The sequence below is a fragment of the Polistes dominula genome, unplaced genomic scaffold (assembly GCF_049000335.1).
Source record: "Polistes dominula isolate Pdom_NZ unplaced genomic scaffold, Pdom_raw_medaka contig_25, whole genome shotgun sequence".
Lineage (NCBI taxonomy): Eukaryota > Metazoa > Arthropoda > Insecta > Hymenoptera > Vespidae > Polistes > Polistes dominula.
Window position 1 is genome coordinate 704,734 of NW_028301094.1, and position 13,303 is coordinate 718,036.

The 13,303-nt window shown below is 37.9% G+C and overlaps 1 protein-coding gene across 4 annotated transcripts in view; it reads right to left on the minus strand.

Moving 5' to 3' along the window:
- The window catches only part of jeb (low-density lipoprotein receptor domain-containing jelly belly protein), a 31,995-nt gene extending 19,789 nt beyond the window's left edge, over positions 1-12,206 (minus strand). The window contains exons 1-3 of one of the 4 annotated variants that reach the window (XM_015332505.2): positions 9,182-12,206; positions 3,408-5,644; positions 1,443-1,603 (exon numbers count right to left, since the gene is read on the minus strand). In XM_015332505.2, the coding sequence (XP_015187991.1) occupies positions 1,443-1,603; positions 3,408-4,569 (1,323 nt within the window). In that variant the 5' untranslated portion in view covers positions 4,570-5,644; positions 9,182-12,206. Of the gene's footprint in view, positions 1-1,442; positions 1,604-3,407; positions 5,645-5,862; positions 6,536-8,728 lie in introns of those variants that run through there. The other 3 variants (XM_015332506.2, XM_015332504.2, XM_015332507.2) reach the window with 3 other exon arrangements.
- Positions 12,207-13,303: the final 1,097 nt, after the last annotated feature.

The window sequence follows — 13,303 nt, forward strand, 5'->3', positions numbered from 1 at the left end:
TCACGTTACCTTTTTACCTTTGAATATTGACTAAAAATATGTCCATTGTCGTGATGAAAATGAACAGGACGATGAACAAAAAAAGAAAATAATAATAATAATAATAGAGAGAAAATGAAATTAATTTTAATAATATTCTCCAAAAAAAAGTGGCAGCAATTGCGTAATACTCCCTGCCGATAACGTTTTTGTACTTATCTTATTTTTTTGTTTTTTTTTTTTTGTTATCTTGTCACGCTTTTTAGAATTTACCTGTCGGTTTAAATGATTGCGAAACATTTTCGTCGTTCATTTTAATATTTCAAGTTGAAACGCGTGTGTCAGTATTAAATTATATATATATATATATATATATATTTTTTTTTTTCATTTTTTTTTTTTCAAGAAGCGTTAGAAAGAGGAGAATTTTAAAAAGAGAGGGTGGGAAAAAAAGAAGGAAGGAAGGAAGAAAGGTGGAATATTTGAAGCAGAGAAAAATGTCTTTTAGTATCTCGAATTTTTTTTTCTCTCTCTCTCTCTCTCTCTCTCTCTCTTTCTCTCTATTTCTTTCTCTTTCTTTCATTTATTCTTTCGTTGCTCATTAGCACGTACATTTCCATGTTAACGTGCGAACACTGTTTCTCGGTTTCGTGGTAAGTCTCGTTCGCGTGTTTAGTTGACATTAGAAATTTCCGACATTTCTCGGAATAGTGCGAAATGCTCACATACCGGTGAGATACTATAGTTTTATTTAAAACCCTTATAGAGATATTGTCGAGCAGTAGTGTCATGATGGTGACACGCGACGAATTATAAACAACACGCATAGAAACAACGATGACGACGACGACGACGACGACGACGACGACTACTACTCTTCCTCCAGTCTCGTTTTTCCCCCTTTCGTTTCTGCCCTTTTTTTCCTACCCCTTCGTTTGTTCGTTTGTTCTTTCCATTAGCTATCTTGTTTTCTTGTTTTTTATTTTTTTTTTTATTTTCTTTATTCCCTTCTTTTTTTTTTTCCAATATCATCAACACTTCAATTCATTCATTGCTACCCCAATCCCCAAATCACTTGTGAACAATAAGAGTCAGTTGTTACGTTTGATTCATCAAACAAATAATTGAAACGTAAATAGATCATTTCTTCAATACAATGAATAATTAATTAACGAACAGTTCAGGTAGCGAATATTACAATTTACGTCTAATGATGTAACATCGAAAATGAAAAAAAAAACAAAAAAAACAACAAGATAAATTGTAACTAAAAAGAAGATGATAATAATATTCGAACACGTTTAGGTTTCCCAATTAATTTCAATCTTGAAAGTTGTAATTGTAAATATTCAGTATCTCTGAATTTAATGATCTCAAACTTGAGTTAGATCAATGTGTGTGTGTGTGTGTGTGTGTGTGTATATAATGTTCAAAGTATCGAACTTTAATTAAAGTGGACTCACAGTTTTGAAAAACATGCAGTGAAGCATATCTTCATCTTCACCCCCTGGACAGTCCAAGAAGCCGTCGCATAGTACATGGTCATCGATACAACGATATCTACCCATCCTGTCCGGCTTCGGACATGCAAACCTCTCCATCCCTTCCTCCGAGGCTGGACACTCTGTAACAGTAACATGGACAATGATAATACACCCTCTATCAAACTCTCTTGTTTTATCTTTTCGAAACATTCACTTTTATCTAATAAATCGTTATCAAAGGGTTTACTATTTTTTTTTTATTTTGTTTCTATCAATTTGACGAGATAATACAAAAAATAATCTGAAATAATACAAGAGGAAGATAAAACCGAATAATCGATCAGACCTTCTCTCTCTCTCTCTCTCTCTCTCATTTACTCTTTTATTATTTTCTTTTCATTTTAGAAAAAAAAAAAAAAACGACGAATGAGAAATCCGTATATGAAAGTTTCTGACGTTTAATATTTTTCTTATCGAAGATATTTCTTTTTTTCTATTTTTTTTTTTTTTTTTACAAGAACAAAATTCAAAAGCAACATTTATATTTAAAAATTGTTTAGAAACTTTGCCAGTAATAATAATAATCTAATATAATATTTCTTGACCATAAATTTGTTCTTAAAACGTGTAACATACACTTAGATTGTTTTGTTTGGAGAATAGCGTGCAAATGTTGTACAAAAGTAAAACGGAATCTTGACGTTGGTAAATAGAAGATCACTGTTTGTCTGCCAGTAGACTATCAAACTACAACTAATCGCATTTCACATAATCCAATCACGCCGACTGCAATATGCTGTCCGGGGTTACAGTATTAAACCGTTCTACACAATTTTGACCCTCTCTCTCTCTCTCTCTCTCTCTCTCTCTCTCTCTCTCTCTATTCATTCATCTATTTATCTATGAAACCCTCTGTCTCTGTCTGTCTCTGTCTCTACGTCTTTCTCTTTAGATTAGAAACGGTGCGGGTGGTCTTCACAATCAGATCATGTAGGTACTCTCTATGAGTCTACTGTATTCTCGGTTAAGAAATTAAGCTTGATATGCTTGTAGATATATATATATATCAAGTTGAATCGAATCTGATGTAATATACGTGCAAACACACACCTATATTTATGTATAGAAAGTTCTATGTGTGAATATGTGGATGTGTATAGAAAGATAACATTATGTTGAAAAAGTAAATAAAGGTTCGAGAAGGATTTTCCCTTTTATGTGTACTATCTATTCCATAAAAATTCCCCTAAACGTATCAGTAATTTGATGCTTTTCTTTCATTTCTATTTATGTTTTTTATCCTAAATAAAATAAAATAAAACTAATTACACAACGAGAGAGTTTGTTCAAATTCTATTTACGGTTAACTAATCGCATTAATAAATGTGAACTGTAAATCTTATTATCTGTAATTATATGTATGTGTAGGTATGTTAATTAATAATCGAATACATTAACGCAATATGCTAATTCAAGTAAAACGCTTACGTGTATATGTTTATATGCGTGTACCTGTTAACGATTTGTCACTTGATTATCATCGTTCTATCTTCCTCTTTGACCAATTAGGGTTTTCAAGGGTTATCTTTCATTATGCGGTATCATCTAAGGTTTATATTTTATTAAAGTCACATACACAAGGCTAATTTATGTATGTCGAGTAGGTAATATCGAAGTTTTTGTTAAAGTTCAGTTAGGCAAGTATGTCATGCGATCGTAAGTTAATTTACAATTAGACATATTTACTGTGAAGAATGAACGACGACATTTAAAAGACATTTGTTCATTTAATTTTCAACGTTTCTCATGAATATTTTCTCTCCTTTTTATGATCTTGTAAGATGTCATAAAAGTATCCAGGGGAACGATTTTAAAAAGGGCAACTTGTTGACGAGGACAAATCAATTGTAATATTACATTTGAAATATATGAAGAAAAATTTACCAATTTGCGGCACGTCGTAAGGTCTGCTCGCCCTGATAGACCTCACCAATTGGGTGTTTACACTTGCTCCTCCGGAAGTAAAGGGAGATGTATGGGGTGCCAGGGCTTGTTGAGAGACAGAAGATTCCTCTGGCAAATTGACCGATCGACGTCCGATGCTTATCCAATTCTTTTTTTTGGAAGGATCGTTAATCTCGTATATAAAAGGTTTCAAGGGGGTGAATCCACCGGCGTTGAAAAATTCCCGCGAAGAGGATAAAGCAGACGAAGAAGATGATGATGATGACGAAGAAGAAGAAGAAGAAGATGAAGATGATGAAGAAGAAGAAGAAGAAGGTGGCATAGAGGGTGAAGAGATAGAAGATGAAGATGATGGTGATTGCTTGGAGACACGCTCTAAAATCGGTTCAGTCTTCAATTTAATCGGCAAGTTAAGTCTCTGTTCGTAGACATCCTCTTGTTCGGATTGTCTTCCATTTGGAAGGATCTTCTCGCCATTGTAATAAATCGAAATAGGTAGTTCGAGCGCTTGGCTCTCAATTTGCTGTTGTTGCTCCTGCTGCTGCTGCTGTTGCTGCTGCTGATGATGTTGCTTATTGTTGTTGTAATCGATTATCCGTCTCTTCTTGTTTCGTTGCAACTGACGTCGCTGCCTAAGCCGTTGTTGTAATTGTTCGTGATGATAATGATGCTGACGTTGAAGATGTTGATGTTGACGTGGAAAGCTATGTTGTGCAAGAAGATCGTCGTCAATGAGGGGTTCGGTCGTTGTTGAACTAACCGTGACATATGGTGACGTAACGGCCAAGTATTTCGGATAAACGATGTTAGACAAATGAGGCGAGAATGCCATTATGGCGGCCTCCAAATCATTAGGTTCATTAATAATCTCATCTACTAACATGTCGTTCGGTGTCCAAGAATAAATCGGTTGCCTTTCCTCGTATATGGACATGTCATTGCGATGCGATCTTTCGTAAGGATATGTTTTCAGGTGCAACAGGTTGCCACCTATCGTGCTCTGTTCGTTCTGATATTTCCTCGCGTTTACTTCGCGATGAGAATCCTGTTGGTTTCTTCCGTGAGCTACGCTCACCGGACGAGTTTCTAGGTCGAGAACTTGTCCAACGTATGTTAGTAGCCAGAATATGCAGAACGTCATCTTACGTGACTCGATAATGGCCGATTCCTTTCCTCCCTATCGTCGTTATAACCTCACTTCCTTTCTTTCTTTCTTCCTTTCTTCCTTACTTACTTGCTTGCTCTTTTACGACCGTATTATACGGATTGACGGAAAGAGATCTTCAACGTATCCTATCTAATGCGAGGGGGGATTACGCTCTTGATAAAAAAACGAACCCTTCTCTTACTAACTCTCACTCTTTCTTTCTCTATTTATCTCTATCTATTTCTATCTATCTCTTCTATCTAACTATCTTTCTGTTCTTTTATTTTATCTTCTTCTTCTTTTTTTTTCTCTCTCCAGTCTACAAGAGGGAATCGGTGTACCGAACGTGGATTAGGCCGACTTTTCCTTTCAGTCAAGATACACACTGAGGGATCCGATTCTTATTTTCCTTTTTACTTTTCTTTCTTTCTTTTTTTTTTTTTTTTATTCAGGATCCAGTATCAGAATAAAATACGAAGGGTGGTACTTTTTTTATTTGAGAGAAAGAGAAAGAGATAGCGAAAGATTGTTGAACGCCGGCGAATCGATTAGATTTCGATAGCGTAGAATCTCGATGATGTTTTTTACTTTCACAAAACGTTGAAATTTGTCTCTGTCTCGTTTTCTTTCGTTGCTAACAGTTTTTCCTCTTTTTTCTTTTGTTTCCCCTGTTTTTTTTTCTTTTCCTTTTTTATTCTCTTTTAATCTACCCCTCTCTCTTTCTCTCTCTCTCTTTCTCTCGAATATATAGCCCCGTTTCCCTATGGCCTTTCACTATAGACACTCTCTAGATGTACGATTTCAATTACCGTAGTATTTGTCTCTCGTTTATTTTCTTTATTTCTTTTTCTTTCCTCTCGTAGATAATTGTAACTAGCTTAGACTCCTCTAAATCGAATAGGCACGTATAGTATGTAGTAGTAGTAGTAGTAGTTGTTGTTGTAGATGTAGTAGAAGAAGTAGTAGAAGTAGTAGTAGTAGTAGTAGTACGGGCTAGTTTCAAGGGGGTACGGTAGTAGTCGAGTGGTAGCACGTTTTTTTTCCGTCTTCGCGGTTCGCCGGCTTCTTCCTGAAATCAGGTCGTTAATTGATAATAAAAGTTAGGTCAATGTTTTGCTATTTATTTATTTATTTATATATTTATTTAAATTAATTTCTTTCTTTCTGTACTTTTGTTCGTTCGTTCGTCTTTTTTTTTATTTATTTAATTAATTAATTAATTCTTTTGATATCTGTTTGTTTGTTTTTTTTTTTTTTTTTGTACGGATAGGTACATAATACACATACACATCGAAGTGCCGTGAATGGTGGAAGACTGATGATGCAAGTGGTGCAGTCGTCGTGCTTACGTGCGTGCAGTGGTTGGTTGGTGCACGGGAATGGTGCAAAGACATAAAAATACAGTGAAAATTGTTTTTTTATACAATTAATAGAATATTATTCAAATGTATTTTACTAACAATTTGACAAAATTATTATTACGTTTAATCCGTGATCGAAGTACGATCGTAATTAACATTTTTCTTAAAATATTCTTTCTTTTTTTTTTATATATTTTTCCTCCTTCATTTTCATTCCTTTACTTTTTTTCTCTCTCCTTTTCTTTCTCTCTCTCTCTGGATCCATTTAAATATATTTCAACCCCTTATTATTATTATTATTATTATATTTTTTTGTGTGTGTACGCTTGTCTCGTTTGTGAATTTTCTTTCATGCGTTTATATCACGTCACCTCTCGTTTTTTTTTAATTTTATTCTTAAGGACGAGAGACTATTCCCTTTTTTTCTTCCTTTCTTCCTTTCTCTTTCTCTTTTCAACGTTTTCACGGTTCTTTTTATTACGATCACGGAAAACGTGAATTAACATCGAGTTTTTATGCAAACGACGAGGAACGAAACTAGAGCTTCGTCTAACGTGGTTGGACTGTGGTGCGAAACGTGCGTGCGTATATATATATATATATATATATTATTACGTGCGTGAGATAGTATATGTGCGTCTGGGTTTTTTTCTGCTCGAACGTTTTTATTACTGGTTGGTGCATTAGAAGGGATGACGACGACGACGTAGAAGAAGAAGAAGAAGAAGAAGAAGAAGTAGAAGAAGAAAGCTTAGCGTCAAAGATACTTCAGGAATAAAAATAAAATAAAATAAAAATACAATAAAATAGTATGAACCAAAAGAAATAAATAAAATATATTCGTATATGTATGTGTATGTGTGTGTGTGTGCTTACGTGCTTAAAGCTCCTGACTATATTAGAACGCGTTATCCTACTGCATTTACCGACTATAAGAGCACTTTATAACGTTAACGATCGAGTATCTCTCTCTCTCTCTCTCTCTCTCTTTCTATTTCTCTTTCTCTTTTTCTCTTTTTCTCGCGCGTGCGAATATCGCGATATCAACAGGCACGTATGTATCTCGATGGGGGATAATAAAATTTTGATGCGCGAACAAGAGGGTAGAAGAAGGAGAAAGGAAAGGGAAGTATCCTCGTAAAAAGGACGACCTTGTATATCGGCTAAACGCTATCTCTCTCTCTCTCTCTCTCTCTCACTCTGTCTTTTTTTCTTTTTTTTCCCTTTCATCTCTCTCGAGTACGAGTACGAGGCCACCCCCTTTATGGCGGCCTCGGATAATACTGACTATGACTACTTTCGTCGATGGGCGTTTACGTTGTTGCAAAATGACAATTTGAAAACATTGAAACTATGAACTTTTGTTAGGATTCATTTTTAATACAAATTATCATCGAATTATATGACGAGACTACGATATTATATATTCCAACGAAAGATAAGTTGAAAGTTACTTATATAGCATGGCGAGAGGTATCAACAGGTGTTCCGAAAAATATACAAAAACGGACTCTTTTCCAACTAAGTAGGACACCGATAGCCATTAAGAAGAAGAACTCCTTTCAAAAAGAACTCTTTTAATGTTTCTTGCACTTTTTTTTTTTTTTCGTCTCTTCTTTTATCTTTCAATTCACTTTTGTCTCTCATATCTTTTTTCTTTTTGTTTCTATCATATTATATAGATTAATTTCATTATACACGAACAAATTTGAAGAAAAATTATTAGAGATATGATTGTACGTGTAAAATATTTAACAGGTAAAACTCGTGCACGAAAATGCGTGTTGCTCAGGAGGTGCTGCTGCTGCTGCTGCTGTTGCTGTTGTTGCTGACATTTTTTCTTTCTATTATTTTTCGTTAAAAAAAAAAAAAAAACTTTCAAACTTTCTATCAATTTTCTTCATTTTTTTTTAGATACTTGCTTCTATGATTTGTGAAGTTATTCGAAAAATAAAAACTCGATTTCTGTTCTTCCTTGACAAGGATGATCACGCGTGTTCTCTCTCTTTCTCTCTCTCTCACTTTTTATATCTATGTTCGTCCTCTTCTTTTATCTATGTTTGACTGTCCGAACTCTCTTTGGCCTTCCCATATATATCTCGAAGAAGAGCTCTAGTGATTTTTTTCTTCCCCCTCCCCCAACCCCCACCCCAAAACCCTCCCTCCTCCTCCTCCTCCTCCTCCACCCCTCCTCCTCCACCCCTCCTCCTTCTACACCAACTCTTTTTCTTTCTTCTCCTTTTTTTTTTTTCTTGTAGATAGTCTAGTGTTCTCTTTCTCTTACTACTTCAGCAGCTTTTCTGTTTCACCCTTCACGTACACACACTGTCGGCGTAATTCAGGTTCACCGGTGGTCGAAGTGGCCGGGGACAAAAGGGTTTAGGTGAACATAGTATGTGTGAGAGAGAGAGAGATAGGATGGGGGATGGGATGGGGGGTGTGGGTGATGGGGTCTCGAATAGAGGAATCGATTTCAATTTAACGCTTTTCAATGCAACGTGGTGTATTTTCGATGGTGTCGAATTACGAAACGAGATATGAAATGGAAAGATTAAAAGAGAGAGAAAGGGTTTTTTTTTGTTTTTGTACGATACGCGTTCCTTATTCTTTTTTTCCCTTATTTGAAAAGATAAAACGCGCGTAAAGTAAGATAATAATAATAATAAAGATATAATGTGCAAATTTAATTGGAATGATTTAAACGCGCGCGCAACACTGTTATCCTAGTAATAAAAATTGCACTTAAATTTAGAAAGGATTTTTTGTATTGTTCACTAAAAGTTACTCATGACCATTTAACAGTGGAGTAGCAACACCATTCTCATGATGAACCGTATGGTCGGTTCAGCTCTAGGATGAGCTGAGCTCGAGGATGCCAACTTTGGTGCCGGCACTTTGGTGCCGTTGTTGCGTTGTTGTTGTTTTGTTGTTGTTGTTAGATCAGTCGTTTAACTTCTTTTGATGCTGATTGTCAGCAGATGATTTCATAACAACACCATAAAACCGCGATAGTTAACGAGAAACGAGTGGTTTCGTTTTAAAAGTGCGGTGGTGATAACGGAGCCAGCGTATGCGAATTGTGTGAAGAGGAAGAAAAAAGGTGATGGTAAAAGAAGAGAATAACAAAGAGAGGATAAGAATAAGAATAATAAGAAGTAAAGATAAAAGAACGATAAGAATAAGGGTGGCACAGACGCAAACGTCTTCGACGAGGATGATTCGTGCGTGGGTGGTCGTACGCGTACCGCCTTCATACGGAGTGCTCGGAGTCTCTACCGGCGGCAAGGGGTTTCAGCCGCAATGACGATCCATCCGTGTAAGGCGTTCTTGCGGTTGATCTTGGCAGCGTCAGCGTCGGCGTCGGCGTCGGCAAAAGTGGTGGTGGTGGTGGTGGTGATGGTGGTGGTGTGGCGGTGTTGGTGGCGGTGGTGGCGGCGTCAACAACGACAGCGGTGACTACGGCGACGGCAACGGCAACGGCGACGGCAACGGTAACGGTAACGGTAACGGTGACGATGACGGTGGTGGTGCTGGCGATAGGGGTTGATCAAGGGTGGGGATGTAGCGGCGAGGGCTGCTCGGTGACGTGATCTTTCGCGGTGCGTGCGTCCGTTCGTGCAGAGGCGCGCGTGTTACGACATCATAGTCCTTTTTCTCTTCCCTCCTTCTCTCTCTCTCTCTCTTTCTCTCTTATCTTTCTTTTCTACAGGTTTGACTTTATCAGCCTTTTCAAGGAGTAGTTGTTATTCGTTGTTATCCGAGAAACCGGAAGCAGAACGATTAATCTCGCATAGCTCGGACTGTCTGGTTCTCTTCTGTTGGTGTTGTTGCTGCTGATGCTACCAGTCTGGTATTGCCATCGGTCTCTCTCCTCTTTTCCTTCCAACCAAATTGCTCACGGCTAACTGTTTTTGTTGTTTCTTTTCTTTCTTCTACTATAACTGTTTCTCTTGGTACTGTTCGTCGTAGATTTTGCCGGACTCGTCGTTAGCCCACTACTGCTTCTTTGATTACTATTACTGTTGTTGCTGCTGCTACTGCTGCTGCTGGTGCTACTGCTACTTCTGCTGCTGCTGCTTCTGCGGATCAGTAGAATCAGCGAGAGGAGGTGGCGAGCGTGGAGGTTGCTTCGTCGTCTGCCGGTGGTTAGGAGATGGAGGATCGGAGGGTCGGGATGGTGGGTTAGTCGAGCGAGTGAGCTGGCTGGCGCCATCACCAGAACTAACTCCCACGCTGCGCGGTAAGAGTCAGCATTTTAATACGTCGCGCATCCCCCTACTCGACGTACTTTCTCCCACCCCTATTCTCGCCCTTTCTCAAACGATCCTTTCTCCTCGCGTTTGTACGCGATCTCCACCCTCCACTCTTTCCAACCACTACTATTACTATTACACATACACATACACACACACACACAAATACACACTACACCAACCCCACCACCGTCATTACCACCACCAGCCGAACGTCTTTCGCCGTGCGTCTTCTTGTGGATACTTAACTAAAGATCCTAAAGTTACATTTATAAAACTTAACACTCTGCTTTCGTATTAGGATCATCGTCCGCTAACCTTTTTTCTTTCCTTCCTCTTTCATTTACCCTTCTTTTTCTTTTATCCAACCCCTATTTCTTTCTTTCTTTCTCTCTCTCTCTCTCTCTCTCTCTATGTTTACTTTATTATCAAGATTCTTATTCTACGTTTTGCCTTTTCTCCTTCCTATTCCCATGCACATCTCCCTGTTCTTCCCTCGAGGTTACGTTTTTCCTTCTAACCAACCTGTGTTCCGAGGATGGGAAGGTGGGTGGGACAGGTGGTTTTTTTTTCAACGGTCGGTGCGCCGGTCTTTTCTCCTGTCCTCTCGGCCGTATATATCTTTTCACGATTCACAGGTTGTTGGGCGTGGTTATCAGGGGCGGGGGGGTGGGGTGGGGGAGGTGGAGGGCTACTATTTCAAACGCCGCATGTCGAATCGAAAGTTCGAATGTTTTGACGACAACGGCGTGCTCTATGCCGATCGATAACAAACATATGTATCTTTAATGTATAAAAAGAGAGGCGAAAACCTTAACCGGCACTTTCGGCCCAGATGGGATCAATAAATCGCCCGTATAACGACTTCCGCGTGTTAAAATAACTTTTATATAATTAGGCGATGGTATATAACACCAATCGACGTACTTGCTACCTGTTCGTATCGATGTTAAATCTTATTTTTAAATATAATCAAATAATAATCAACGTCCTTTTACGAAACAATCTATTTTTTTTTTATCTCCTTATGAAATCATATCTTCAATTACTTTTTTATTTTATTTAATTTTCTTTTTTTTTTGGGGGGGGGGGGAGGAGGAGTGGGAATGGTTTGGGTGTTGGTGGTTTATCGTATAAATTGCAAATATCAACTCGACATTTAGTAAACACCTACAATTGTAATTGGAGCTTGGTTCGATGATTTGGGACGATTATAATGGGTTGGATCAAAGACACATTTTCTATATATATCTCTCTCTCTCTCTCTCTCTCTCTCTCGCACTTTGTATTTTATACGATCGTCCACCCTCTATTGTGTGTGATACACGTATTATATACACCCGATGCGAATTGCATATAAGCTATAGGTACATAGATATTCGTATGGATTTACCAACGTTAAAGAGAGGGAGAGATACAGAACGCGTTATTCCACCTCTTTGACATTTCGTTGGTGGTATATAGGACACAGTATACCTTTAAGCATAAACCGTGTGATGTACCTTGAGCCACTATCTAGTATATCCGTCCGTTAGAAATGATAATAGTCACACGGGGCTCTTAATTAAATGTTAAACCGATAGAGGTGGCATACTTGGGGTGTACTTAGGGGGCAACAATAAAAAAGAAAAACAAAAAAAAAAAGAAAAAGAAAAAAGCTCGAACGTACGGATAATTTTGTTCTTTTCTTTTTTTCTCTTCCTACTTATATAAAAGAAAAAAAGGGAAAAGAGAGAGTGAGAGAGAGAGAGAGAGGAAAAAACACCTAGTCGTTGGAGTTTATTGAATTATTCGTTCAGGTACAGGGGGGAGGCCCTACCATCGGTGGCAGCAACGTTGAGTAATTAGAAAAAACCGCAAAGCGAGTACTCGAAAAAAGGTGTGCTATATATTCGATTGGAAAATGTTCTATCTTTCTATCTTTCTCTCTCTCTCTCTCTCTCTCTCTCTCATTTGCAATTATTTTCTTTCTCTTTTTCCTTCTGTTGACATTTATTTTTAAACGAAATTACAGCTCGGCCAGAGAAAGTGGCAAGCGGTTTGAACGGAGGATGAACAGAACAGAACAGAACAGGGGGAAAGGGAGGAGGGGGAGGAGGAGGAGGAAGGATGATCGAAAAGGTCGGGTCATAGGAAAAATGTCATTACAAGTAACACCGAAAGAAACTTATCGGAAAATGTAATTTTATGGGGTGGATGGGAACATTGATGGTCGAGATATTGCGTAACTTTGCATATTATCTATGCATACAGGTACACGTTAATATTCTTTTAACGGTTGATACGTGTACACCGTCGTATCACGAGAAACGCTTGTCTTATTTATGTGAAAAAAAAAAAGAAAAAAAAAAAAAGAAAAGACTGAATGGAGGGTTGGAACGAAGAAAATATCTTTGACGAAGTAGTAGGGGTGTCTGCTTCCGTCTTAAGATCCGCGAAGATGAGGCCCCCTACTTGTGCCAGGTAAAACTTTCTTTCTTTCTCTTTTTTTTTTTTTTCTTTTCTCTTTCGTTCAACTCTTCGTAATCTTTCCATCATTTTTTCATCGTTGATACGTTAGCTACGAGAGTAGAGAAGATGATAGTAGAGAAAGAGAGAGAGAAAACAAAAAGAAAGAAAGAAAGAGCCTAAGGGTGCGAGAAAGAGAAGAGAAACTAATCGATTTTGAAAGAACAGTGGAGTGGGTGGGTGGGTGGTTTGTTGGTTGGTTCGTTAGAGAGGGTTGGGGTAAAGGAGATAAGAGAAAAGGAAAGTGAACGTTTAATGTTTTCTCGAAGGTGACGTCTCTAAGGAAAAGGAAAAAGTTTCAACGATCTCCTTGTTTTTAGCTTCTTTTTCTTGTCCTTCTTCATCTCCTTGTCCTTTTTCTTCTTCTTCTTCGTCTACTTTTATATTTACTACTACTACTACTAATACAACTATTGTTATTTTTTAATATGGTATAAGAGAAATCAAGGATCCCAGTACGGCAAGCAGCAACATCGAGGGAAGAGCCTAGCCTCAGCTACGCCCGCTTTGTGTGCTACCTCGAACGAACGCCCACGTTCTCTTTTAATTCAACCCGAAGAGTGCGCTACCTGCGCATTCTCGAGTATATTTTAGTATGGGTGTGTG